The sequence below is a fragment of the Aspergillus lentulus genome (genome assembly GCF_001445615.1).
Source record: "Aspergillus lentulus DNA, contig: Alt01, strain: IFM 54703, whole genome shotgun sequence".
NCBI classification, from domain to species: Eukaryota; Fungi; Ascomycota; class Eurotiomycetes; order Eurotiales; family Aspergillaceae; genus Aspergillus; species Aspergillus lentulus.
In genome coordinates this window covers 2,864,222-2,889,736 of record NW_028322123.1, presented here as the reverse complement: position 1 = coordinate 2,889,736, position 25,515 = coordinate 2,864,222, and the positions used below count along the sequence as shown (strand labels likewise).

The 25,515-nt window shown below is 48.9% G+C and overlaps 11 protein-coding genes across 11 annotated transcripts; 7 read left to right on the top strand and 4 right to left on the bottom strand.

The window, feature by feature from the left end:
• Positions 1-2,068: 2,068 nt before the first annotated feature.
• Positions 2,069-2,715, top strand: ALT_0891 (DNA-directed RNA polymerase core subunit RPC19; the record flags this gene model as incomplete). The annotated part of the gene is made up of 4 exons (XM_033558778.1): positions 2,069-2,194; positions 2,291-2,382; positions 2,444-2,520; positions 2,582-2,715. 4 exons carry the CDS (start codon positions 2,069-2,071, stop codon positions 2,713-2,715), a joined length of 429 nt encoding a protein of 142 aa, XP_033414669.1.
• Positions 2,716-3,107: 392 nt separating this feature from the next.
• Positions 3,108-3,817, bottom strand: ALT_0890 (NADH dehydrogenase [ubiquinone] 1 alpha subcomplex subunit 6; the record flags this gene model as incomplete). Its single annotated transcript, XM_033558779.2, has 4 exons — positions 3,108-3,227; positions 3,317-3,463; positions 3,608-3,669; positions 3,775-3,817. 4 exons carry the CDS (start codon positions 3,815-3,817, stop codon positions 3,108-3,110), a joined length of 372 nt encoding a protein of 123 aa, XP_033414670.1.
• A 408-nt stretch (positions 3,818-4,225) lies between these two features.
• loc1 lies at positions 4,226-4,968 on the top strand (the record flags this gene model as incomplete). The annotated part of the gene is made up of 3 exons (XM_033558780.1): positions 4,226-4,513; positions 4,586-4,735; positions 4,834-4,968. 3 exons carry the CDS (start codon positions 4,226-4,228, stop codon positions 4,966-4,968), a joined length of 573 nt encoding a protein of 190 aa, XP_033414671.1.
• A 160-nt stretch (positions 4,969-5,128) lies between these two features.
• ALT_0888 (putative hydrolase, alpha/beta fold family) lies at positions 5,129-6,789 on the bottom strand (the record flags this gene model as incomplete). The annotated part of the gene is made up of 6 exons (XM_033558781.2): positions 5,129-5,314; positions 5,365-5,493; positions 5,546-5,669; positions 5,733-5,813; positions 5,871-6,031; positions 6,085-6,789. The coding sequence occupies 6 exons, from the start codon at positions 6,787-6,789 to the stop codon at positions 5,129-5,131; spliced, it is 1,386 nt and encodes a 461-aa protein (XP_033414672.2).
• A 1,169-nt stretch (positions 6,790-7,958) lies between these two features.
• Positions 7,959-12,799, top strand: ALT_0887 (uncharacterized protein; the record flags this gene model as incomplete). Its single annotated transcript, XM_089599058.1, has 12 exons — positions 7,959-8,206; positions 8,274-8,457; positions 8,530-8,814; positions 8,908-9,172; positions 9,598-9,661; positions 9,721-10,735; positions 10,822-10,932; positions 10,997-11,014; positions 11,089-11,204; positions 11,253-11,905; positions 11,958-11,995; positions 12,059-12,799. 12 exons carry the CDS (start codon positions 7,959-7,961, stop codon positions 12,797-12,799), a joined length of 3,738 nt encoding a protein of 1,245 aa, XP_089456722.1.
• A 797-nt stretch (positions 12,800-13,596) lies between these two features.
• Positions 13,597-14,214, bottom strand: ALT_0886 (histone H3 family protein; the record flags this gene model as incomplete). Its single annotated transcript, XM_033558784.1, has 2 exons — positions 13,597-13,943; positions 14,019-14,214. The coding sequence occupies 2 exons, from the start codon at positions 14,212-14,214 to the stop codon at positions 13,597-13,599; spliced, it is 543 nt and encodes a 180-aa protein (XP_033414675.1).
• Positions 14,215-14,953: 739 nt separating this feature from the next.
• derA (putative ER-associated proteolytic system protein Der1) lies at positions 14,954-15,776 on the top strand (the record flags this gene model as incomplete). The annotated part of the gene is made up of 2 exons (XM_033558785.1): positions 14,954-15,142; positions 15,216-15,776. 2 exons carry the CDS (start codon positions 14,954-14,956, stop codon positions 15,774-15,776), a joined length of 750 nt encoding a protein of 249 aa, XP_033414676.1.
• A 4,581-nt stretch (positions 15,777-20,357) lies between these two features.
• ALT_0884 (glycosyltransferase family 32 protein) lies at positions 20,358-21,556 on the top strand (the record flags this gene model as incomplete). Its single annotated transcript, XM_033558786.2, has 3 exons — positions 20,358-20,636; positions 20,697-20,852; positions 20,921-21,556. The coding sequence occupies 3 exons, from the start codon at positions 20,358-20,360 to the stop codon at positions 21,554-21,556; spliced, it is 1,071 nt and encodes a 356-aa protein (XP_033414677.1).
• A 1,282-nt stretch (positions 21,557-22,838) lies between these two features.
• Positions 22,839-23,552, top strand: ALT_0883 (uncharacterized protein; the record flags this gene model as incomplete). Its single annotated transcript, XM_033558787.1, has 2 exons — positions 22,839-23,181; positions 23,245-23,552. 2 exons carry the CDS (start codon positions 22,839-22,841, stop codon positions 23,550-23,552), a joined length of 651 nt encoding a protein of 216 aa, XP_033414678.1.
• Positions 23,553-23,707: 155 nt separating this feature from the next.
• On the bottom strand, positions 23,708-24,497 carry his3 (imidazoleglycerol-phosphate dehydratase HIS3; the record flags this gene model as incomplete). Its single annotated transcript, XM_033558788.1, has 2 exons — positions 23,708-24,123; positions 24,179-24,497. The coding sequence occupies 2 exons, from the start codon at positions 24,495-24,497 to the stop codon at positions 23,708-23,710; spliced, it is 735 nt and encodes a 244-aa protein (XP_033414679.1).
• Positions 24,498-24,869: 372 nt separating this feature from the next.
• Positions 24,870-25,515, top strand: ALT_0881 (uncharacterized protein; the record flags this gene model as incomplete). Its single annotated transcript, XM_089599057.1, has 3 exons — positions 24,870-24,959; positions 25,030-25,074; positions 25,129-25,515. The coding sequence occupies 3 exons, from the start codon at positions 24,870-24,872 to the stop codon at positions 25,513-25,515; spliced, it is 522 nt and encodes a 173-aa protein (XP_089456721.1).

Genomic DNA, 25,515 nt, shown 5'->3' with positions numbered 1-25,515 from the left:
ATCAGTACAGAGTCGGCAGCATTCTAGCCATCTAGACTTGCCCTCTGATCAAGTTACCTACAGCGTGCAAGACTGTCTGACTGAACATTCGTAATCCATCTGTAATCTGACTCCTCTTGATGAGACATGGCACGAGCCGCAAGTTAGCTCATAAATCCATTGGGATTGTGACAGGTCGAGAAAGTTAAGACGGGTGTAGTAGATAGACAGTCCATGATCCAAATCTCCGGGAAATTCTTCTAGGCCAACCTTAGCAATTTAGCACAGTCGCATTACGTGCTAAGATGGATGCACTAGTGATCTTTCGGCCCAATGAGTGTTTCTAGCGAAATTATATCACGGCCTCGAGGAAGTATGAACTTAAGGAACACGGGCTACAAATCTAGATCATGGCAGCAGATACCATCGTGAGAACTAACCCTTCAAAATCAAATGTATTGATTAATTCATAAAACAATGCTTCTCTGATTCTCCATTATTACTATTGAATAGTGAGAGTCATCCTCAGGCACTGGAAAACACCATAACGAGTCTGCACAGACCTATTCCTCCACCAGAGAGCTTGAGAAGTAGTGTCATGGCCGATGGGCATGTCACAGGCTCACAGCAGTTGGCCAGTGGTCTTTGCGTACATTTTTTAGCCGATCTTAATCTGAGATCTACTCCAAATAGCAGAAAGTTTACAAGTCTATTACCATGTTCAGATTTCAGCTGCTCAGGCTCAACTGGGTCTCCACCGAGTCCATTGTTCCATTTCAATACAATAGTTTCTTTTAGTGTCTGCCAATTGTCGGCTGTCAGCCTGTCACTGCTCCGTAATCCCTACACTTCGGAAAATTCCCTGCCTAGATAAATGACAACAAAATCAGGACAATGCTACAGGAATATGTGTCTTAGTAGGTCGCAGCTGTTCGAAAGCCCGAAGGACCGATATCATATCCCTTGATATGACCGCTTATGCTGCTACTTCAGTCTTGCCAGTTGAACTGAAACATTGACCGACAGAGCCGATCCAACGGAATCCTGTATCTGCACTGCGCTCACTGAAGATATTGATAGCCCCTGCTCGACAAGCCACAGTTGCACAACATCCACAAAATCGGGGTAGTGGTCGATCCTGAGGGAGTTGACAACTAAAAGCTGGACTGTGGGAAATAGTACAGCCAATAGATAACCTGCATTTATCCCCGACGGCCTCTTGCAACATGAGCAGCAGTCACATTATCACATGGATATCTAGTACTCCGTACTCCGTGTATAATATGTTGTGTATCCTGTATTAAGCGTAGCTGGCACGTTCTGACTCTTCAAACCCAAAAGAGCTCCGAGCTGACAAACCACACTGGCCGATTAAGTACAGTTGTTGAAGGTAAAGCATGGGATTCCGTACTGAAACTCCGTATATCTTCAAGGTGAGATTCGTTTGGCTGAACAGCAACTCCTCAACCCTAACTCTGCTTGCTGCAACTGTGGATATTTGGAATAATCAATCAGTTAGAGCATATCCAGTTATTGTACAGATGCAGTAAAGCTCCTCTATGTGTTCTAAGGGATGTATGTGAATGTCCAGGTAACTCATCTACGCCTGGCGGCCTATGATCCGCCAAGACTCACCGAATATCGAAGGCGGTCAGCGCGCTATCGATAACTATTTTTACTCTTTTTCTTCCTTGGGGGACCTCGAACTGCGCAACTCGGATTTCCTCCTCGGCGTCACTAGTCAGTTGCGTTCAGGCATTCTATTTCACAGTCAAAGCCACTTGAACTTGCTCCGTCAGTTCGATCTGCTCCGTTGGAAGAACACCTAGGAACGCGACGCCCCGAAGGTGCTCCGCTGCTTACAAACTACTGATCTCGGAACAAGAAGAACTGGATAAGAAGGTTCACAACCGGAAAAAGGAAGACATATCCATCGAGACAGACGAGATCTGAGCTAGCGATTCTTGAGAAGGCGCACTCGACGCACTCTTCCGCCCCTGGACCAGGTTGACGAAGCCCGCATTCAACTATCACTCTCTGTACGACTACACGTGCTACATACCCTTTCAGCTTTCTTCGAATATCCACCATGCCAGCCTCTGTACACTCCCAAGATCAAGACCAGTCCATGATGGACACTGCTCCTCAGGAACTAGAACAGCAGCAGGACTATGAACAGGAGGAATTCGAGCTTGAGGAAAAGCGTATTGTCGTGGTGCGTTATATGTCCCCCATCGTCCGCGGTTCTGCTCCCATCAGGCACGCAATGCGAATTTTCGCGGACTGGTCGCTTACTGAATCTTCTTCTTAGCTACCGGGTGCCACCGAGACCGCAGCTTCTTTTCAGTTTGAAGGTGAGGGGCATACTCTGGGGAATGCGTTACGTTATGCCATCATGAAGAAGTGAGTCTGCCTTATTCTTGTTCTCGGAGACGTCGCAACTGCTGACCCCTACCTCTTTCAGCCCCGAAGTTGAGTTCTGCGGATATACGATCCCGCATCCCTCGGAAGCCAAGATGAACTTGCGTATCCAGACTTACGGTATGTGTTTTGCCACACCACACATACGAGCGGTTTAATGGAGCTGACGGGAGTATTGCAGATTCGACAACTGCAGTTGAAGCCCTGGAGAAGGGCTTGGAGGCGTTGATGGACCTCTGTGATGTCGTCACAGACAAATTTACATCGGCGCGGGATGCGTTCAATGCTGCCCAGGCCGATAAGATGACCTCGTGATGCACGGTTCTTCTTGGGTGGATTTGACATTTATGGCGTTGTATATTGAAGCAAAAAGTTTCCTTGGTATTCATTATTGGGACGATTTTGTTGTCTATAGCATTCTACCGGAGTAAACATGTCTTTAATAGAATTATTAGATATCCTTCTACAATGTATGATGTGCAGCAGATGTGCAAATGATAACGTCGGTTCATGAGACGTAGTTGCCTTCTACGATTTGTACAAGCACTGGAAAGGTAGAATGAAGTGCAACATGCAATGAACAAAAGCTGCAATTTGCTAGTCTGACAATATTTACATGACCGCTCTCTATCTGGGACGCAACGCAATGCCCCAATCCCCGAAGACGGAAGAAACTCATGGCAAGTGAAGAAACTCGAACAGGAAATTCAATTGCGGCCTTCCAAGAAGCCGGAGATGAAGTTAGGGGGTAACCTAGCTCCGGGCTCCTCTTCTGGCCGGAAGTATTTCATCACATGCGAAAGCTGCTTCCAGTAGTTGAGCGTTTCCTAGAGAAATACCATCAGTGAGGTCCGAAGAAGGCTATGTCGAGACAAAGGATCAAGCCACGGAGGATATATCGTTGCTCTGAACTGACCTGGTATTCTGCATGGCTCTGGAACAACAGAACATCAACAACGCCCAGCTGCTGGACGTAGCGGTGCTTCTCAAACTCTTGGCGAATCTTCGTCCGGATTGCGGATACGGGGAGGTTCAAGGAGTACATGGTCTGGATCTCCGGGGACTATTCTCCTCAATGTTGTTCTATGTTAGCCATTTCTTGCTTGCAGAGAAACGTTCGCCAAAGCACAGAGCTTTCAGCAGCTCAATGGACGGAAATCCAAAGGCTAAATCAGAGTATGTATAGCTGCGGGATGGGCGAACTGACCGCTCTGAGCCATGCTCTGTAGGACCGAATGACGCGAGACTTTGCATCAGCCCAATTGGCGGCTGCCATGAACATGTACGTTAGCATTGACCAGTTCATCCACTGAACTCGCGGCAATTTGTAAGGTCATCGCGGGACGGTCTCAGGGCGGGAAGGACTGCACGTACAGGAGCGCGTGCGCTGCGCGAGGTAAGTGGGATTGATGGTCATCTTGGAAGTGGTCGGTGATCCGAGCCTAGACGCAGCAAGCTGGGGGAGGGACAGGTGCGCTGAAAGTCGACGTTCCTTTCCAGGCCCAAGTTAGCGTGACGATGGATGGGTTGGAAGTGGAGGTTTGAGATCCTCGCCGGTTGGCCCTACCGCCTTCCTTTTGCGAAAAATTTCGTCCGCAGTTGTTTGGAGAGCATCGAGATTTGCTATGGTCGACTCCAGAAAATAATCTCCATATACGCATTGTTGCCCATTCTATCAGCGCAAGTAACTGTTGAATCTGTCTAAAAAAAATACGACTCTGGTCTACTTTTCGTCCTCTCGCCATCAGCCTACCTTAAGCGAAAGAATATCCGCAAATTCGATTCCCTCTGCACTTGCGAGGCACGATCTTGATAGATAACAGATATGGCGCCAAATAAGCCTTCAGCCAAAGGCAAGTCATCCTCCAAGGGTGAATCAGGAAAGAGCAAGCCTCTCTCATCCGCCTCGAAAGTGAGCAAGAAAAATGCAAAGCGCCCGCCACCCAAGGAAGTGAAGTCGAAGGCACGCACGGAGTCATCACTATTGAAGAAGACGAAGAAGAGGGAATATACAGAAGAAGAACTTGGCCTCCCAAAGCTGAATATGATTACACCTGTCGGAGTTGTGAAGCCAAAGGGCAAGAAGAAGGGAAAGGTTTTTGTTGATGATCAGGTGCGTGTGTCCATTCTCCAATCTTTGTCTCTCGCTTTGGCTGAAGATCACTGACACCTGCTCCCTGTATAGGAGGGAATGATGACTATCCTTGCCATGGTCAATGCCGAACAAGAGGGCCACATTGAGTCCAAGTTGCAGAAGGCGCGTCAATTAGAGGAGATTCGCGAAGCCAAGAGAAAGGAAGCAGAAGCGAGACACGCGGAAAAGAAGAACAAGTTGGTATGTGTTGATATTTGCATTATCGTTTACATAGGGAAAATCTTGGCTGGACTTGGCTCTGCATGGAGGCATTGGCTAACAGGAACTTCTGAATACAGGAAGAAGCGAAACAATCAATTCGCCAGAAGCGGAAGCGCAAGAGCGGCGGCAATGAAGACTCTAAACCCGATTCTTCGACGTCCAAATCAGATTCAAAGTCAAAAGGAAAGAGGAAGAGTGTTTCTTTTGCTTGAGTGTTCTATGTACAAAAGTTTATTCTATCTATACCAATTTTATGTATCTAGATGGGGTTATTTGGCGTTTCCGCAGGTCTATGTATTACCCGAAAGTGACACGAATGGGCATTGTATACCGACCTTCCCAACGAGGCCAGAAGTGTGTATTTATGTTCCCTTATTGCACCATCTTCATGGCCAATTTGCGCCGCATAGGGTCAAAGTCCGGTTTGGGCGCCGTGTCTGCATCTTCGTTCAGGTCAAAGTAGTTCGCAATATGACCAGGAAGCTTCTCAGGATGCTCAACTACGAATGGCGTCCCGAGGTCAATCTCCTTCGCCATGGCGTTCAGGAAGTTTGTCACCTGTCTCAAAGGTCAGTAGAAGCGTATGGTGTCTGTAGCAAAATACACACCGGTTTCACAAACCACCTATCTCCACCAAGTTCAAACCAACCGAGGTGACCGCCCCAGGACGTAGTCAACATGACACCATAAGGTGTCTGCGTCATTTCTTGAAACGGAAGCGCATCGACCGAGGCGATCTACAAAGTGATTAGTTCGACGTCAAACTCTAGAATTATTTGCAGGACCGACCGGATCATCTTCAGCCTGCACCGTGAAGAATGGGATTCGAATGGCAAGCATGGAATCGATGGATGCCGCGTCTCGATAGTATGCACCTTCTGTAGGGTATCCCCAGGTTGGGCATTGCAGTGCCCTAACCGAATGATCAATAACCGAATGACGAAAAAGTGTTCTGAGAGAATGTACAAGGTCTTACCGATCAAATTCGTGCAAGTATGTAGAGTTTCTGACTGCCTCCACGTCCACTCGCGGATTTCTTGAGACTTCTTCAACATGCCTGATATAGACCAGTCAACCTGGATGTCAAGATAGCTATTGACAGCGCTGAACTCACTGTTCAAATAGTCGCTTCATGCTTGATCCCATCGTCTTACTGTACACCTCAAGTCCGAGCCACGTCTTTTGGAGGTTTGCCGAGCTGACATTTAAATTCCAGGGGCTTGCACAGAGCACCGCCGCTTTCAGCTGACATGCATCACCTTCTTCGCCGAGGTACTGTGCACGAAAGTGTTAATTCACTCTTAAATCACGAAGGGAGAGCAACTTACATTGGCAAGGATATTTGCGCCGAGAGAGAACCCAATTCCGAACAGGGGTCGATTAGGAAACGCTTTGCGGAGCCATTTTACAGTTTGACGAACATCCCACGTGGCCCGGGCATTGTAGAGCACTCCGGTAGTAATTTTGGTTTGAGAGCAGCCTCTGGAATTGACCACACATGCTTCCCAATTCCCATCCGCAATGAGTGGCGCGAGTACATGGCGCAGATAGATCTCGTGTGAGCCACCGCTTAACCCATGGAGAAGCACAAGCATGGGCTTCGTATCGTCTGAAGGCAGAGCTTGGAACTCCTCTTCTGAGAAGAAAGACGTCCGTTCCGGAAGACCTGAAGGCAGAGTGAATCTCCTTGCTTCATCAGTAGCTTCGGCGTTGTCCTTGGGCGTTTCGTACGGCTCAACGACAAAATCCACTGCAAAGTGCCCTTTATACATCGAACTGTCGGCCTCAAACATCCTACGCTTGTAATACACAGGAACATCATCGAATTTGACGGTGGTCCAGGCAGTCTGCAAATGCCCATTGAAAAGGAACGGATTCAGATGGCATTTCGCCGGCGTCGCAGAGCGACAGACATCCGCCAGCGCAACCTGCTGCTTAACACCGGACTCTCCAGGCTTCTTGGTCAACAGGAGTTTGTTATCCTTGGAATGGAAAAAAGAAAGCCGTGCACTTGGTCGAATCCATGACAACATGCTTATTACGAGCAGCAGCCCAGAGATAATCCACGGAAGTAAATAGGAGTTTAGAATACTTTGAATGGCAAGTCAGTCATGGCCACAGCGGCAGTCTAGAGAGCTGAATGGGAGCAATGATCGACTGACCCGTCTGAATACATCAACACTCTGATCTATAAGCAGATTTTTGCTATGACAATAGTAGCCACAAAATGAAAGAAATAGAATACAGAATCAAGAGACAGAAACAGACCTACGTTACCACTCTGCACCACGCCTTCTGCATGTATAGGATTTTTTTCCTCTCCTTCTGCCTCGGCATCACTACCATATCGGGAAGCCATGACATAAGCATCCTTATCTGATCAGTGACTCAGCAATCACATGCTTGCTTCCCCTGTTTGTTCTGTTTGCTTTCCCTTGCATCATGAGACACACGGAAACCCTATGATCAGGAAGCTAGCAGTCAGTTGATAACACAATAAAGCCAGTTACATCGAACTCTTTCCTCCTCTTTTTATCAGGATGGACTGTGGCTTTTCTTAAGTCAAGTGGCACATGCTGGAAGTGAGCATATTTTGAAAAGAAAGATGCAGACATATACGAGACTTAAGAGTGCTCAATGCGGCTGCCAGGAATCCGAAAGCGGAAAGCCAGCTCAAAATTCGGCGAAAGTCATCCTGCAAATCCCTTCCACTATGGAAATCTGGTTTCTAAATTTACTTTATAGATTATTTGGGACTTATGTATGCTTGCAGCATTTTTAATCGATGAGTTGAAGCAGCCATCCTTTGGGGTGGTCGGACAGTGACCCTGCATCGGGAGCCTTAGCCCTTGTATGTAATGCTGATAGCATCTGCTGCACTGTGATCATAGCGCGTGCTCCGTTTGCGTGCAACTTAAGCCATCGGTGGGGACTACTTCAAGGTCAACAGGTCCTCCGTATCTTGGTCTTCCTCTTTGAATGGCTCTTTGTCACGCGATGCGCTTTTTGTGTCTTTCATATAACTACACACTATGATACCAGAGAGCCAGCAGCCAACTAGCTGGTTCTTACCATATCCATGACTTACTGTCAATCTTCAACGAAGGTTTTCGGAGTAAAGGGCGAGAAACGCTGGAGACAAAGCGCCAAGTTGCTGGTTTCTAGTCTAGCCCGTATCAAAAGCACGCGACTTCCAGTCAACATGGTGTATCCTTTCCGCCGGGCTGGAGAAAAGCTGAAGACTGTTGCGAAGATGGATACGTGGGCGCGAGGTCAATCCGAAGAGCAGACCACAGCGACGAAACCTTCGACCCGGTGCTATCTCCTTGAACTGCCAACAGAGCTGCTGCTAGAGATCATCTCGCATCTATCTGTAATACCTGAAACTTGCCTGGCTCTGACCTGTAAACGAATGTTTGCGATATCCGGAGCCATTTTCAGATCTGTAAGGTACAGAAACTGCCTCGTCAGCTTTACCCAGAGATTGAAGTCCACTTCGCTAACTTGGACCCTTCAGGTTTAGCCAGGATTTTGCACCTCTATTCCATCATTACCGAAACGGACACAACTTCGTCACCACCCGATGGCAACTCATCAATATACTAGAGAACAGCAGGTGGTGGGCCTGCTCAAAATGCTTGAAGCTCCATCCGCGAGATGCTTTCTCCTCTCGCGAACTCAGGCGCAAACCAGAGGACCGAGTATGTCTGTTGGGTAACCTTGCGGGCATAGTTGACTTGTGTCCCTGCAAGAAATTGACGTTTCGGGATAAGATGGATCTTGTTGAACTTTTGAAAGTGCGACAGCGGTCGGTTGCCGCCTTACAGTCTCAGTTCGGAGCCAGCATTCAACAGCGGTTCTGCTGGCATTCTTGCATCAAGGACTATGGCCCTACGCAGCTACAAATTGAGATCTATCCGGAGCTGGACTATCAAGATCAGTTGAGAATCAAGACCGAATACCGATTGACAACGGAATCCGGAAAGCTAGGCAAGGAAGAATACATAACGCCCCGGTTCGGATGTGCTCATCGATCAGTCGACCTGTGGCTCTCCAGTGTATGCCAGACGACTATTTGCCAAAGCTTCGACAGCATCTGCGCGTCATGCAAGCGAATATCAATTTGCAATTCTTGCAACTCTGTGCTCAAGTGTCCTCGGAGGCAACCTTCCCGTGTTGACCAGGACTCAGGCAGGGCAACTTACCACTTCTGGACCGAGAGATGCCTTGGTGGCGCGACATCGACGCCAGATCAGACGTGGGCTTCTCAACGTATACATCCCGCTGAGAATTCGGTTGAAGTCGACAATTGCAGCGAGTTATGCCCTTGGACTGTCCGGGAGCATCCTCCTCCTACCGGCCCACCTGCTTTGGGAATGGATATCCTTGGTCCTGCAGTCCAAGATCAGTCAATGAGTCAGCTTTACACTTCAATAAACCTGATTTAAAGACCGGGAAGACTCTCTGAGCCTTCGGCACTTCCACCTCGGCCATTAGGCGGGGGCAAGGCGTTATGATGACACGCATTCATACTGCTTCTTTGTTTGCCATTGTGTATTATGCTTCTCATTTCCCAGTGACTTCTTGTGGATTTGATTCCCTTCTCTTTTTTGTCTATTTTGGATAGGTACCTTTGCTTCTCATAGAGTATACCCTCATAGTAGACCAAGTCGTTTCCTTGCAATGCATACCTGTACCATCTGCTTGATATTTGTCTACCTCAGTCTCTTGTAATAATCGTTAATAAAATAGAAGCACCTTGCGAATAAACGTCGATGGTTTCAGCACGAGCGTCGTTTTGCTAGGCTGTCGCTTTCCGAAGTCATACATAGATCAATCAGGTGGTCTGACCGCCCTGGAGTTTCTCCGAACCGAAAACGGAAAAGGCGCGTATCATGATGAAAGGTATCTGGTTCGATAACATCTTCGTCCTCAAATTCGAAATCTATCATCCGGGATAGCAGAGTGTTGCGATTCCATGACAGTTATCTGCGTTCGGGGGCGATGAACTACCCACCATCTCATAACGGTCAATATCCCCCGCAGTATTTGCAACAACCACAGCAGCTACTGTATAGCAATGCCGACTCAAACGCTTCGCCATATGAGTATGGCAAGCCTGTCGCTTACCCTCAGACTATAATTTCGCCATATTCGACGTACGGACAAGCATATAATATAGAGCAGCATCAACACCAACCACAATTGCAGCATCACCAACAGCAGCAGCAGCAGCAGCAGCACCAGCCGCAGCACCAGCCGCAACAGCAATATGTGAACCCATCTGACGTGTTCCATCAACCGCTTATTCCTCCTGCCTCGTCATCTCAACTTGCCCATGGCTCAACCCAATATGGTGCCCAATCCATGGTTTCTGTTGCAGGCAACAGCAACCGTTCCCCAGCCGTCGCAACCGCACAATCAACACCTGCGCAATCAACACAATCGGCATATCAGACAGCCCCAACTCCAAACTTGGGGAATAATGTCTTCAACCAGTACCCCCAGGTTGCTCTTCCAGCACCTTCGGTTCCAACTTCGAATTCAGTAGCTGCCGCTCCTCCTGTGCCATCTCCGAAACCCGCTCCTCCTCCGTCATCATCGAAACCTGCGACTCCTGTTCCATTCTCGAGACCTGCTCCTCCCGTTCCGTCGGCATCGAAACCCGCGCCTCCCGTGCAGACCAAGAAACCCCTCCCTCAAGTCCTGGTCCCGGCTCCTTCACCGGAAGTCCAACAGAAAATGCAGCGCCAGGGCTCTAAAAAACAAGTGCAACGACAGAACGCTCAGCAACCCGTGCAAAAGCCAACCAAGCCGCCTATAGATTATCAAGTCCTCTTGTTGAGCTTGGCAGATGAGTATTTAAAGGCAGCTTATGGTCACGGGACCATGGTCGCTTTATCAAGGCGGGAGATGGAAATTGAGGAATATTACAAGCTTGTTGCAACAGGTCTTGGCTGTCTCGAGGCAGTATTAAAGGTTTGAATTACCGCTTCCCCCAATTACAACAATTGCTTTGCCAGTAACTGTCGAGCATTCAAGCTAATTTCAGTGTTGCCCTTCAGAATTGGAGGCTACAACCGCGCATGGAAGCTCTCGTAAGGTTGCGATATGCGCGCATACTGTTTGAGGAGACGGAGAATGATCTTGAGGCAGAAACAGCCCTGAGCAAAGGGGTAAGGGCTCCAGCGCACAATCGTACATTAAACCAGCAGTCTACTGACGTTGTTGCTTCGACAGATTGATTTATGTGAGAGAGTGAGTTGGCATCCCTCGGCTATGCATTGCCGTCCCTCCTGGAACACACTATCAGATTACTTACGGTGTTGCAGAATCGCATGTTAGATCTCAAATATAGTATGCAGCATCTTCTGGCGCGGATGCTACACAAGACCAACCCGAAAGCCTCATTGAAGGCTGTCGATGGTATGATCCTTGATGTCGAAGCGTAAGTCGGAACATTGCATTCCACACAGCTTGGTTCTAACAGTCGCAGATACCGCCATTCGGCTTGGGAGTATGCTTTTCGCTTTCTACGGGTGTCACTTTCGTTATCAACATCGGCGCATCAGGATTCCGTCTCGGCGCTGCAACATTTACATAAGATCTCGAATATGGCTAACCGACAAGGCGACAAAGCTGTTGCGGCCATCTCGGCCGTGATCGAAGCACTTGCTCATCTGCAACATGGAACGAGCTCCGATGCAATCGAACAGGCTCAGCGTGCGGTTGCAGTAGCAAGAAGCCATCAACTCAACGATGAGCTCCGTCATATACCGCAGCTCTCGACTCTGGTGCAAATGGTTGATATTTGTTGTAGTCTCCTTGAATACGACGTCAACCAGTCATCTCAGAAATTGAAAGTCATGCAAGATTTGATGGACGAAAGATTGAATGATCCGAATTGGCGTGCTGATGGCTCTTTCTCAATTCCCTTGAGCGGAAGATCAGCTGGACCCTCCTCCATTGACACAGGCGATATCCTTCAAGTTCAAAATGGGACACTCCTATTGAGTTTCAATTGGCTTCCCCAGCACGATCTCTATGCGCTTTGCTATTTCCTCAGCTCGATCACACTCAGCGCAAAGAACTCTTACGACGGTCGTAAGGCCGAGAAATTTCTCCAGGAAGGGATACGAATGGTTAAAGGTATGTCCTATTTCCGTTCTAGGGTTCCAAAATCTCTAACGGGAGTCCGCAGGGAGCTTCAAAGCACCGCAGGAAATTGCAGAGTCAATGGTCAGTGCGAATAGACGCGTTGATTGGCGACGGACCCTGTATTGCAATCTTCTTCTGCATCAGGTTTTTCTTGCCTGTGGTCGGACAGATTGGGATCTGGCGAATCAGACACTAAAGGAGCTGCGCCCCATTGCAGAGGAACTTGGGGATCAGCTCCCTGACACCATTCAGCGCTTGATGGAGTATGCAACGGGCGCACTTGCGCAGGCGACCGGTGATCTAGAGGCTGCCCTTTCCATTTTCCAGTCCCCTCTTCTCTCACTATCGTCAATCACCGGCAAGACAGCACGAAATGATCCTCGTCGCGACATCGCTATCCTTGCCGCCTTAAATACGATCCTCATTCTCCGTGACCCCAAGCATCCGTCTCACTCCAATCTTCCCAGCGCTTTGGCCCTTGTCGAGTCATTCTGTAAGGGTAGCCCGAACAAGTATATCCAGGCGGCTTATTACCTTGTATGTGCGACAGTGCAAACAGAGTCAACCATTCAGACCAAGCAGTATCTTCAGCAGGCTCTTCAATCTGCCACTGCAATAAGCAACAGTCAAATCACCTGCATGACGCTGACGTTCATGAGCTGGAAGTATTTCCGCGGCGTTGTTGGGGAGCAAGCTGAAAAGAGCGCTCGCGCGGGCCGGGCAATGGCAAAGAAGGCCAATGACCGACTTTGGGTCAGCGTCACTGATGAAATGCTGGCAGAGACGTTGGAAAGGCAAGGGAAAAGTGAAGAGGCAGAGGGAGTTCGCGACGAGGGCCACCGCGTGATGACCGGATTGCCGCCAGCTCTGAAACGGCCTGTGTGATTGCACCTTTCTTCTCTTTATATCTTCGTTCTTATTTCTTTTCATTTTCGCTTCTTCTGTCCAAGGCAATTTTGCTAGCCTTCTGTTCTGTGATACCACTTCATGGCCGATTGTGATGATCTTTGCGTACATGGGACATGGCTGGCGCATCTGGGATACATAAATGGGAGCTCGTCTATTGATACAACAAGTTGTTGCTACAGCATCCGCTATATGAACATGGAGGTCTGCTATGGACATGCAGATTGCAGGTATTGCCCTCCGGCACCTGATGAAAATGAACGAGAATTTGTTCAGAAACACTCAACTGCATAATCCTAGTAAGTCTCCAGACATTGATAAATTGCGATTTCCTTGACGGAATTGAAGTGCGCACAAGTTGGATGCGCCGACTACATCGCATCCACTATTCAACCTTGCTGGCAAGGCGACTACTTAATATACATGCATTGAACACGCGAAGGCTCTTTGGCCATGGCACAAACAATCTCAATGTAACTGCCGACACGAACCGGATTGAAACCCTTATTCCTGAATAAGACTCCACAACTCTCCATACGCCTGCAACGTGTATACCACTCAAAGCAGGGCTGAATCGCACCGTGACATAGCAGTAAAAAGCCTCGAATGGGGATCGGACATCACGGAACAAGTCGACTTTCTGCGTGCGATAATCGATATTGGGACCGTTGCTCCCTTGCGTCTGATTCTCATATGAGAAATATTTTTTTCCCTTTTGTTGACTGATATTTCTTTCCCCAGAAAACGCCGTTATATTGCAAATTGGAAGCTCAAAATCAACCCAGGCCGCCCCAAACGCCGCGTATTCTTCGGGCGAGCTGGATATCTTTCTGCATAATCGTTACACGCTTAGCATGCAAAGCACAGAGATTTGTATCCTCGAAAAGATGGACGAGGAAAGCTTCAGCTGCCTCCTGTAGTGCCTGAATTGCGTGTGACTGCCATCGTAACTCCGCGCCCACTTCAGCGGGGAGAAGTTCCAGTGCGACCTCGCGTACGAGTCGCGCAAACGGTAGCTTCTGAATAAGGAGGTCATATGAGCGCTGGTATTTGCGGATCTCTTTCAATGCGACGGTCCCCGGCTTGTACCGGTGTCGGCGCCCTTGGGGGGTTGGGTCCCCAGCTAGTTACAGTATTAGCGATAATGCTATGGCATAGGTTTTGATATGTCTGCGTAAGGAGTCATGTATGTACATACGTTGCACGTCTGACGGCCTTGGGGCGCCGGCCGGTCGCTTGCCCCCCCTTGTTCCTCCGCGGGACTTGGGCGGCCGTCCCCGAGTGGAAGGTGATGCAGTGGCCGCAGCATTAGATGGTCCTGCACCTCCGTCATCTCGAGGTTGCGTTCGAGGAGCCCCAATTGCTTTACGTCCTCGTCCAGTCTTCGGCGGCATGGTGGACAAATGCGCGTTCGGTGTTACGCGAGATCGTTACTCGAGGGCCCGTATTTCGTAGGAATATAACCGCTGAAGATATCCGACCAACTGTGCGATTATGCGCCCTCCACAAATTTGCTGTGTCCTGTCTGCTGACAGGGGTTCGCGCGAGGACAAAGGGTAGTTTGTTTTGTTTTGGTCCTAATCTAGATGGTTCAATGTGCATCTGACCTGACGTCGAACCAATTCCACCCGGGGCCACTTTGACATGGAGCCCTCTATCTTTGAGAAAACCTTCTTCAAAGTAAATAAGACAGTTGGGATGGAAGGGGCTGGTGATCCCTCAATTACTCCATGTCTCCACTGTCTCTTCAATGCGCCGGCAGAATGTTGTCCCCAGCCATCCGAATTATCTGACGCGTAGCGCGCGCTTGGATCTCACGTGATGATAAGGACTTGCTTATCGGGCAAGTAAGCAAACCGTAAGCAAATCCACGCCTGACGTTTGTTCGGAGGTGGAGAAAAGGCCACCTGGAGCTCTTGTGCCTGCCGTGTTATTATTTATCCAGTTTGACATGTTGTCCAAGATCACATGTGCCTTATATACTTTTATGGATCCTTATTGAAGCATACTGCCTGTGCTCTCATTAAGACATTGATTGCTGTTCAGTTCTTCGTACCACTCACTCACTGTCAATCACTTCCTTAACCAAGCTCGACCCGTTCTCCGCTCTGTTATTGCTCTATCTCCGACGTAATGGCCGCCATCTGGGGAAATGGTGGACAGGGCGGGCAGTTCCCCTTGGAGCAATGGTTCTATGAAATGCCTCCAGTCACTCGATGGTGGACTGTTGCGACCGTGGCCACTTCAGTATTGGTGCAATGTCATATCCTGACACCATTTCAGCTGTTCTACAGCTTCCGCGCAGTCTACTTCAAGTCTCAGGTACGTCATGAGAAACCGCAGCTCTAGAGGATGCTGTTATTTGACCAATAGCAAAGGCTGACTGTAATGGCAGTACTGGCGACTTCTCACAACATTTCTCTACTTCGGTCCATTAAGTCTGGATCTACTCTTCCATGTCTTTTTCCTTCAGCGGTACTCGCGACTCCTCGAAGAATCTTCCGGTCGATCCCCCGCTCATTTTTCATGGCTGCTGTTCTACGCGATGACCTCTCTCCTCCTCATTTCACCGTTTCTCTCTCTTCCTTTCCTAGGCACCGCCCTCTCCTCCAGCTTGGTGTACATCTGGAGCCGCCGCAACCCAGACACTCGACTCAGTTTCCTCGGCATATTGGTCTTCACTGCGCCATATCTTCCATGGGTTTTGATGGCCTTCAGCTTGGTTGTGCACGGCATTGTGCCCAAAGATGAGATTTGTGGCATTGTTGTCGGCCATATCTGGTACTTCTTCAATGACGTCTACCCGTCGCTTCACGGCGGCCATCGCCCCTTGGATCCGCCACGATGGTGGAGGCGAATCTTTGATCCGAGAGCAACAGCTGGAGAGGCACAAAGGACTGATGCGGATAACGTAAACCGTGATTTTGCCGCCGCGGCCGCGCCTGAGGTCCGATGAGTTGCTTGGCATATTGGGCAACATTTTCAGCACCCCAATATTCAGGCAAGACATGCCTCGCACTAGCAACGCATCCAGCGCAGCAACCACCTATATAAGGATTACCTGAGAAGGAATCGGCTTAGCTCTGGCTGGATTCAGTGCCCAGGCTCCGGCGAATTGGCTTGCAACAAGTCAGCTGTTTGGTACTCTCCGGTGTGGATAATTAGAGATCACGACATAGCAGGGGCCCGGAGGGCAAGCATACGGCACACCTGGGAAGAAACTCGAGGACGAGGTGCAGTGCACATCTGCACTTGGTCGAGATGGCTCAAGACGGGGGATATCAAACTATGATCGCTCCGCTGTATGAGAACTCAGTGGTGCTCAGTGTAAGCTGGCTTCAAATCCTCTTGTGTATCAACTGGACTACGATTATTTGTGACGAGACATTCTAGCTATAATGGTTGATGATGGTCATATGGGGATCATCCATTGCTTTGTCGAATCGACGCTTCTAGATGTGAATAGAGACAGATCTTAGGATAAACACCACCAATGTAACTTACTGGAGTTGTAGACAAAAATTCAACGAATATCAGCTCCTGCATCGGCCTCAGGCCTCCGCTCTACCTATTACTTAAATCACGACAAGGCATGACTTTTTGGTTTGTTCATTTCGTCATCAACACTCGATGTCGATCAGTGGTCAGTACACTGCAGGTCTGCACGCTTATCTTGGCTGCGGTGGTTCAGTTTAGGTTACGCATCCACCCTCATTTGCAATCAGCCTTTGAATTGCCCAAACGATTTCGTAGTGTGTGGTCCACTTGGGTAGAACGCGTGACTACATCCTTCTGACGCCCAGCTGCACGGACTTCAGCTATCAGAAGACCACAGTGGCCATTGAATGGTCTAGCGAACGTCTTACCATAATAATAATGTATTGATCATCAGACACAAGAGCCTTGCTTCTCTGCGAAACATTGTATCTAATTTATCTTGTTTGAGAGTCAAGGTAGGGCACATTCGATGAGTGACCCACTTTGAGTTTTTGACTGACTTTCACTGATTGCGTGGCAGTTTCGCCCAATGAAAAAGTGCCCTACATGGCCAAGCCTTTACATGCCACGAGTTTTGCAGGTGGTTAGGTGGTTTTCGTCAGAGTTTGAGAATGTTGATTGGCTTGTTCGGTTCTGTGGGTCGGTTAGTCATGGACATTGAACTTTGATTTTCTCACCTTTTTCGTGTGTTTGGTAGAAAATGCCACTTCGAGCCTTTACAGTTCAAGCGCACCAAGGGAAGATCGGTTTAATGGAGTAGAATGCCTTCTGACCTTGAATTGTAAATAGCTGTATGATAAAGGTGGATGGCTGCAAGTCTGGAGGTTGAAGTCTGGAAAATCGAAGTCTGGTAGACCTGCGCAAAAAGCAGATGAGACAAGCCACTGCAGTCACTGCATGGCACTACCCTCACCTTGGATCAACTTTTTTGAGTCTTTGACAGTCTTTCCTAGGCTCGAGATGGTAAACAGTCTAACAGAGCTGTCTCTTGGCTTCATTTGCTGGTATTAATTTGGAAGCCTTGGTCGACGCTCGAGCCGGGGTTTCGACCTCCCTCCTCAACCAAGGCTCGGCATTGCTCCAAGCCTAGGATCGCGAGATGCATGAGGTCTTCTGTGGCGATGTCTGGAATTCGACAATGGAACAGCCCTCCGTTCAGATGATGTAGGCTGTAACAATCAATGGAATGGTTGTCGCCTACTGATGAGGATTTGCTTGGAAGTGTTCCGCTGTCAGCGCCACCTTGACAACGGTATGATCAGAAGACATTGCCGCAAAGGGGATACCAAGGATAGTTTGATGGGAGCGACGCAAATCAGGTCATAAGTTGGGATTGTGAACTGCACTGTGACGTGTGCTGCCGAAGTCTCGCCTTCTTGCTAGTTGTACGCCGCAGCCGAAATGACGGATGCGAAGAAGCGATCTAGAGGCGAGCCTTGTCAATCATCAGATATGCCGAGTAGGTACGGAGTACGGATACGGAGTTACTGTACTGTGTAGTCCGTACCCCTCAACTTCATTCCATAATACGACCCAACTGTGGCTTTGCAACTTTCCATAATTCGCCGTTTGCCTACTCTGAGAGAACTTACGTACTCCTTGGCGCGTTCCAACCTATCGGTACCTATCTAGGTAAAGTGGTAATGTCCAAGCCGCAATAGGTCGTACTATTACACCTTACGCCAGCCATACGAACTCTGAGACAAGCTTACTGAAACAGCTCCCTCAACGACATCAAAGGCAGGGCATTTATTGGCAGGTATTTTGGGGCTTGAATACTCCGGTGCCTCGTTCGTACCCAGTGACAGGCTGACAGGCTGACAGCTGGCTTTTATGCTGCGGAAATACAAAATCCTTGTCTGTAACACAAGGCAGTTGACATCGGAGACATGGCTCCGATTGAGGAAGCAAGCCTCGGAATCGATGCTCTTTGGAATATTAATGAGCCTTCTTTTGGCTGAGTTGATCAGGATGGATTCATGGTAGACCTAGATTAAGTCAAAATAATATATACCTATGCCATTACACAATGCACAAGCGGCGATACGAGTACGAGGTACAATTTTGCGCCAGTCTTACAAGCCACTATTGGACATTCCTATCCCCAGCAACTTTGCATTACCATCAGACACCCCATTTATTGGTTCAGTCTATACACGCAGGCGAGGCACAAGAACGAAATCTGTAATCCACACTGAAATGATTTCCGACAAATAAATCGTACGTGTCAATGAAACGGTCCAGGGTAGATATGATCACCTGTTCTGTAGACCCGAGGAAAATCTAAGTGAGGTACATCATCATCCGAATAATATCGCCTTAAAAACAGCAATCGCCGCTTAATCTGTATAGAAGAAAAGCAAGTCCGCTGCTCTTTACATACCAACAAGGCTCTGGACAACTGCGTCAATCCCGCTTAGTTATCATTCCTGTCTCAACAAAAGGCTAACGAAGAAAGCAGAAGCACTAAGGTAATCAGCTAGAATGGCCTAGTTTCAGCGACGAACCTTGTCGCGCCGTTAGTTTCATTGGTGCAAGCTTCTTAAGTATAAACTCGTGTACTGGCCTTTGATCCCTTTTGAACTTACTCTTCCATCAGACCACCTTACCTTCAAGTGGTTTGCATCAGCTCAATGACGATATGCGGATAATAGTCTCAATTTCCTATGTAGGTACCTACCTACCTTACCAGTATTATATCTTACCAGATACTCGCGCGTAGGTATGAAATTAATTCAATGCACTGCCCTGCTCGTCAACGCTGGTAATAAACTAACCCGGTGAAAGTTTGACACTAGACCAGATCAGGGAAGGACTTCGCGGGCTAGATCAAGTAGTGTGGCGGAGGCTTAGCTCTGGCGCAGTGGCTCTCAACTCCAACCTAAAGGCTTCCCCGAATATTCGCAGACCTGCTCCACTGCACTCTAGTATCACGCCCCATCGCCCCCACCTCTCCAGGGACCCTCTCCCCTGAGCAGCCCTGGGTCCTTTCTCGTAACCATGGACCGCTGTTAAGGGATGTTGACATGGGCGAATCGAACGACTCGTACACACACGCGGCCACGCCTCCCTTCTTTCTCTCTTTCTTTTGCTCTTGAACTGCCCTCTCTACTTGTCTTTCTCTAGCTTGCTTTGTAGCTACGCATCCTTCGTTCCTTCTCTTCACTCTCTTAAATCATTTTTTCCACTGTCCTTCTTTTTCCCTTTTTTTTTTTTCCTAAACTTTACTCCGTATCTCTATTTTTCCCTTACACCTCTTTTTTTTTATTATTTATTTCCAGTCCAAGAAACTCTAACCTTCCTACATTCATTACCATTATTGATCTACAGGTCCCAAACGTCCTTTAAAGATTATTATTTGCCTAATTTTCCTTCGAATCTATCCTTGACAAAGTTAGCTCTACTTCGTATTATTCGTCGCTTCTTCCCAACGGCCCCAAATTGGCCCCCTCCCCGCCTCCCTTTCCCCATTCGAACCTCTCAGATCACTTCTTGAAACTGTCAACTATTATTACTACTAATAAGTAGTGGTAGTAGTAGTGGCTTGTCGTCCGTCACTAGGCTTCGTTTTTGTGTCGGTCCTCTCACTTTCTCCCCAACCTCGCAAGCCCTTCCGCCGAGTTTCGAGGATCTTCATCAAAAGGGGCGTCACAACTTAGGGCAAACAGAACCTCTCCGATTACCTGTCTCCTTCTGAATAACGCCTGTGCTTTGCGACAGTATTAATCCTCCTCCAGGCATATACAATCACTATTGTTTGGATTATAATCAGTCTACTATCACCAAATCCGGCAATTGGAGCTTGCATTGTCAACGTTTTTACTCCGTGAGCTGGCGGCAAAACAAGGTTGAAGATAGACAACAAACTGGAAGACAGTTGTTGCAGCCTCTTCGTGCTCACAAGAACCTCGCACGACACGCCCTTACGACTCGAAATTACGTCAGAGAATAATTTGCGCTTCAATTGGGGACACCCTGTCCATCTTTTGTTCGGCCGTACTGTTGCACAGTTGCACGGTCGTGCTACTACACATCCAACATGCGGCGCGGTGTCTTGATCTTTCTCATTGTCAACCTGCTCATCATATCATTTCTTGTGCGCAGTGTCTTCACCCTACTATCCTTGCTGGTAGAAGATGCCTCGGCCGATGCAATTCGTCACGCGGAGCTTCCCTCGCCAAATTCGAGCTTAATTGAACAACGGCCGCAGATTATACCCAAGATCATTCACCAGACATACAAGAACGAGACAATCCCAGAAGTATGGCGGGAGGCTCAACAAAGCTGCAAAGATCTGCACCCTGACTATGAATACATCGTATGTGCTTCATTTCCCGCAACCGTTGCCTTGTTATACTAACGTGTCCGCCCGCATCAGCTATGGACCAACGAAAAGTCCCGCGAATTTATCAAGGATGAATATCCGTGGTTCCTCGACACATTTGACGGCTACAAGTACCCGATCCAACGGGCAGATACTATCCGATACTTTGTTCTTGCTCACTTTGGCGGTACATATATCGACCTTGATGATGTATGTGTTCCGAGCATGGTTATCAAAGTGAACTGCGAAATTCTGTTTGCTGACTCGAATGGATTCAGGGTTGCAACCGGCGATTGGATCCCCTCCTCTCCTACCCTGCTTGGGTGCGCCGTACCGTTCCAACGGGTATTTCGAACGATGCCATGGGATCCGTTCCCCAACACCCGTTTTTCCTTCGAGTCATTGAATTGCTGAAATCTTACGACCGCAGCTGGCTGCTTCCTTATATTACCGTCATGTACTCGACTGGTCCTCTCTTCCTGTCAGTGATTTGGAAGGAGTACATGCAAGATAAACCGAGTGAGGCTGCACGAGTTCGGATTCTCATGCAGGATGAATACAACAAGTACTCGTGGAGCTTCTTCACTCACCATGTCGGCAACAGCTGGCACGGTAAAGACGCCAGGTTGATTTTCTGGATGGGTCAACATTGGATGTTCCTCACTGTTCTGGGTTTCATCCTGGCCTCTGTCGTGGGATTCTGCCTCTGGTGGGTCTATGGGCGCATGATTCTCCTGAGCTCGAAATACCGCTACCGATACTCGAAACTACCGGGCTTGAGTCGCTTATCTTCCCCCACGCGTCGATCTCGAGGCATGATGCCTACGCTACTTCGCCGTGTTAGCTTTAAAGAAGACGAAGAATCTGCCCATGTTACGGAGACCTCGTTCGAACTTTACAGCCGTCGCGATTAAGGTTCTACGCCTCTTATGTGACTAAAATGTGACCGTGGTCACTTCGCAACGCATTTTGATACGACTCTTGCATCCAGCATTTCTTGTACCCACTATTCCCGATGGTCCAACGCTGCTCTGAGACACGCAGTTCTGGGCCATGTTTCTCTGCTTATTCGTGCATGTATGGAGTTTTTCTTTGGGTCACGGATTGACCGAAGCGCCTGTTTGGATCAAATGGTTGCTTGTACATGTTTTGGCAAGATGACTCGGATCTATCTGCATGCGAGGTGGTCTGCTAGGCAGCCTACCCGCATTGTATTTGGCTCTCTCAAATTCCTAATCTACTTTGCTCTTTCCGTTTCACCTTTCATTCTCCATTGTCTCCTTTACATATATTCCTTGTATTGATCTTTCACCTCCCCTTTTGGTCCCACTACCTTTCATGTCACTATAGACTTGCGCTCGTGATGGGTATACTACCCCACTACAGATATAACGTATCGGCTGCGAAGCAGACCGGAGATAGAATTTTGCTAAGCGATGATACATTCGCGATGAACAGGCCAATCAAATGACCATTGTCTTCTTTATATCAAGTCCATGGATGCCTCTGTCTTTCAAATTATCAGTCGAGGACTGACGGAGAAAAAATGCTATGCCATTGGGCTCCAGAGGATTCAGTAACGCGCAAGAGATTGTCAGTAAGCTGTTCTCCATCCTGTTTGGTCGTCAGCACCATGCAGCTTGGGAGAATACCGTGCAACATGTTTCAGCCCCGATTCTTGTGTTCCAATCAACTTTGAGTTCGGCACTGGCAGATCGCCGCTAACGCATACCAGGCGTGGACCTGCAAGAAGCATATGCTTCAGATTCGTCCAGCAACCTTTGTCTTTGCAACGCTCGACGAATCCAGAACGACAGCAGGGGTAGAATAGCGAATTTCTAAACGAAACTACCCCTTCAAATACAACTACATTGGAACATGAGACAAAGCGACTCCGCTGTTCGTTCTGTTCTATTCAGCCGCAGTCTCATCAGCCATTTCCACTCCACCCTGAAATATGTGGAATGGGCAATGAGGAATGAAGACTCTCGTCGCTCCTCTGGTGATGAATGGTGCGACTAGTGACTAATTATTTCATCAGCATTACCCGCCTTCCTTTTTAAATCATATAAAGCGTGTGTTTGAAGCCAATACTGCTCATACATCTTCAGATCTCTTTACCTGAGGACTCATACTGTCTGTTATACATTTGATTGCCAGTAGAAGTACAAATCTGCCACACCAGCGCAGCTCAAAATGAAGCCAACTCATCTCTACAATTCTCTCATCTTCCTCGTCCTCCCTACCCTGGGCTACGCGGCTCCGGCTTCTACCACCACTCAGCACCAAGCCAGAGACGTGAAGATCACAGCAGCGCAGATCGAGGCCATCGCGCCCAAGTCAAAGTCGTGCGCGGACGCACCCGCCCCGGGCGAATGTGCCACATCCGAGCAGGCTGCGGCCAACATCGCCAAGTCATTCGAGACCTACAAGGTGACGTCGGTTGCGGAGCAGGCGGCCGTGATCGGGTTGATGGCGTTTGAGAGTTTGGATTTTGAGTACAATAGGAACCATTTCCCCGGTGTTGCGGGGCAAGGAAGTATGTTTGCGCTTTTTCACTATTTGTATTCTGTGAGAAAAGGGCTGACCCTGATACCAATAGCTCGGAATATGCAATCGCCTGCCTTCAATGCCAAGTACGCTGCTTCTCTGCCGGCTCTTGCGGACAAGTTGGAGGGTGTCTCGGGCGATCCGGCGGGTGTCCTTGACTTGTTGCTATCGAACGAGGAATATGATTTTGGTTCCGGGGCTTGGTTTCTCACCACGCAGTGCTCGCAGGAAGTGCGCTCGGAGCTCCAGTCTGGTTCGCAGGCTGGATGGGAGAAGTACATCAGCAGTTGTGTGGGGACTGATGCGAATGAGGAGCGCAAGGCGTACTGGACGCGGGCCGTCCAGGCGCTGGGTGCTTAGAGTTTGGAGGAGCGACTTTGGATCTCGACTAATAGTTCCAATTGAACATCAATGCAGTGTATTTTTGAAATTCATCTGTATCTTCGTAACTTCGTCTCTCGGGCCGCTGATATATCCGTAGTTGCCCCTCCCCCTCTCATATATCTTTACGACCCTTACAGCACTCCCTTTGTACTAACCACATCTCCCGCTCCGACTTCACCAGCCACCCTTCTGGCACAGGCAGTGCGGATAGCTACGGCCAGCGCCTTGAACGCACTCTCCGCACGGTGGTGGTCGTTATCTCCGTATGTGCAACCAACATGCAGCGTTACATCCGCAGCCTGCGCGAAGCTGTGCAGTCCATGAGTGATCATCTCGGTGCTCAGGTCTCCGATCTTCTCCCGCTTGAAGCCCAAATTGATCACAGCCCAGGGACGGCTGGAGAGGTCGATCACAGCCCAGGAGAGAGCCTCGTCGAGCGGAGCATCGCCGCGTCCAAATCGTGCAAGAGATTGCCGGGCGCCTAGGGCTTTGGTGAAGGCAGTACCGAGCGCAAGGAAGGTATCTTCGGTGGTGTGGTGATCGTCAACTGTACAACACATTAGCCACGAGATAGTGCTAGGGGGCGAGACTGAAGCACATACTGTACAGATCTCCCTTGGCTCTGATGGCTAAGCTCCACCCGGAGTGTTTGGCCAGAGCATGCAGCATATGATCCAGAAATCCGATCCCGGTGCTCACGGTGATTTGCTGGGTCGGTGTGAATTGGGTCGCATGGGCGGCATTCTTGGGAGGAACGATGCCGTGCTTGGCTGCCTCTGCCTCCTTCGGGTCTTCAGGAGCAGGGAAATGCTCCGACGGTTCGTATGGAGGGAGCACGCCGCCGTCCAGAGAGAGAGAGACCTGGATCTTGGTCTCGTTGGTCACCCGCGAGACGGTCGCTGTTCGTGCGGGGAGAGGCATTGTGTGGATGTAGGGCGGCAGGTTCAGTAATTGAAGGGGTGTGTTTCTAAGATTCAGTAATCAAACAGTTCGCGTGCAATTGAATCCTGATTCAGACTGTCTCAGCAGTATCTCGACTCAAGGACTGGGTAGTAATCAAGGTCTGGTTCAGTGTCACTTTTTTTAGCGGAACATGTCCCGCGTTTCAGTGTTACCGGAAATGGACAATCACTTAATCCGACTGTATAGCTGCGTCATTCGCAAGTGTTATCGAATGATAACAGCTGCAAATGTCATCTCAGCTTCATGTCGACAATTGTTCCTGTTCTTCTGGACTTTTTTTTCAGTCCATAACATCTATATAATCTTGGCATATCATCAGATCCCTCCAGCATGCCTACAGTGAGTCAAAAAGGGGATATCGACCCTCCAGACGAGGTCACATCGGAGGCTGTTCGAGGGTTCCTCACTGGAGCGTTTCGGGTGGGTGATCATCATAATCCTTGTTATTTCCAGATGAGTTCCATATCGGATTCATGGGGTGAATACTCAGACCTCGCTCAAGCGATCTGTACCAATTACTTGGGCCGGTTTAGGAGTATGTGCTGGCGAAATGAGTGCAACATGCTAACGCACAGCTCTTGATTGGTAGTTTGGCTCCGTGTCCATCCTTGCACATATGATCCTCATGCTTCCTCATCCTTTCAAGTTCTCTCCACCAGCAGCAACTCCGTCACATCCACCGGCGTCGCCGTCATCAAGTCGTCCGAGGACATTGCGTTTTTCCAAGGACCATCTACGGTCCAAATTCATCTACGGCCCCCTTGAGGGGTTTTCTGAGTGGCTGTCTCCGACGGCCCGGGTCTACCGGGGATTGACTCCGCAATTTAAGGTCTTCCTACAGATTGCGGCAATGACTCTGGGGGGATGCATCTGGGCCGAGCGGAGAGTGAACGAATATATCGATTTCATGCGGAAGGTAAAACGAGCCGAACGACTGCAGGCACAGAGGGTAGCGCGATTCTCGGAATCGGAGTAG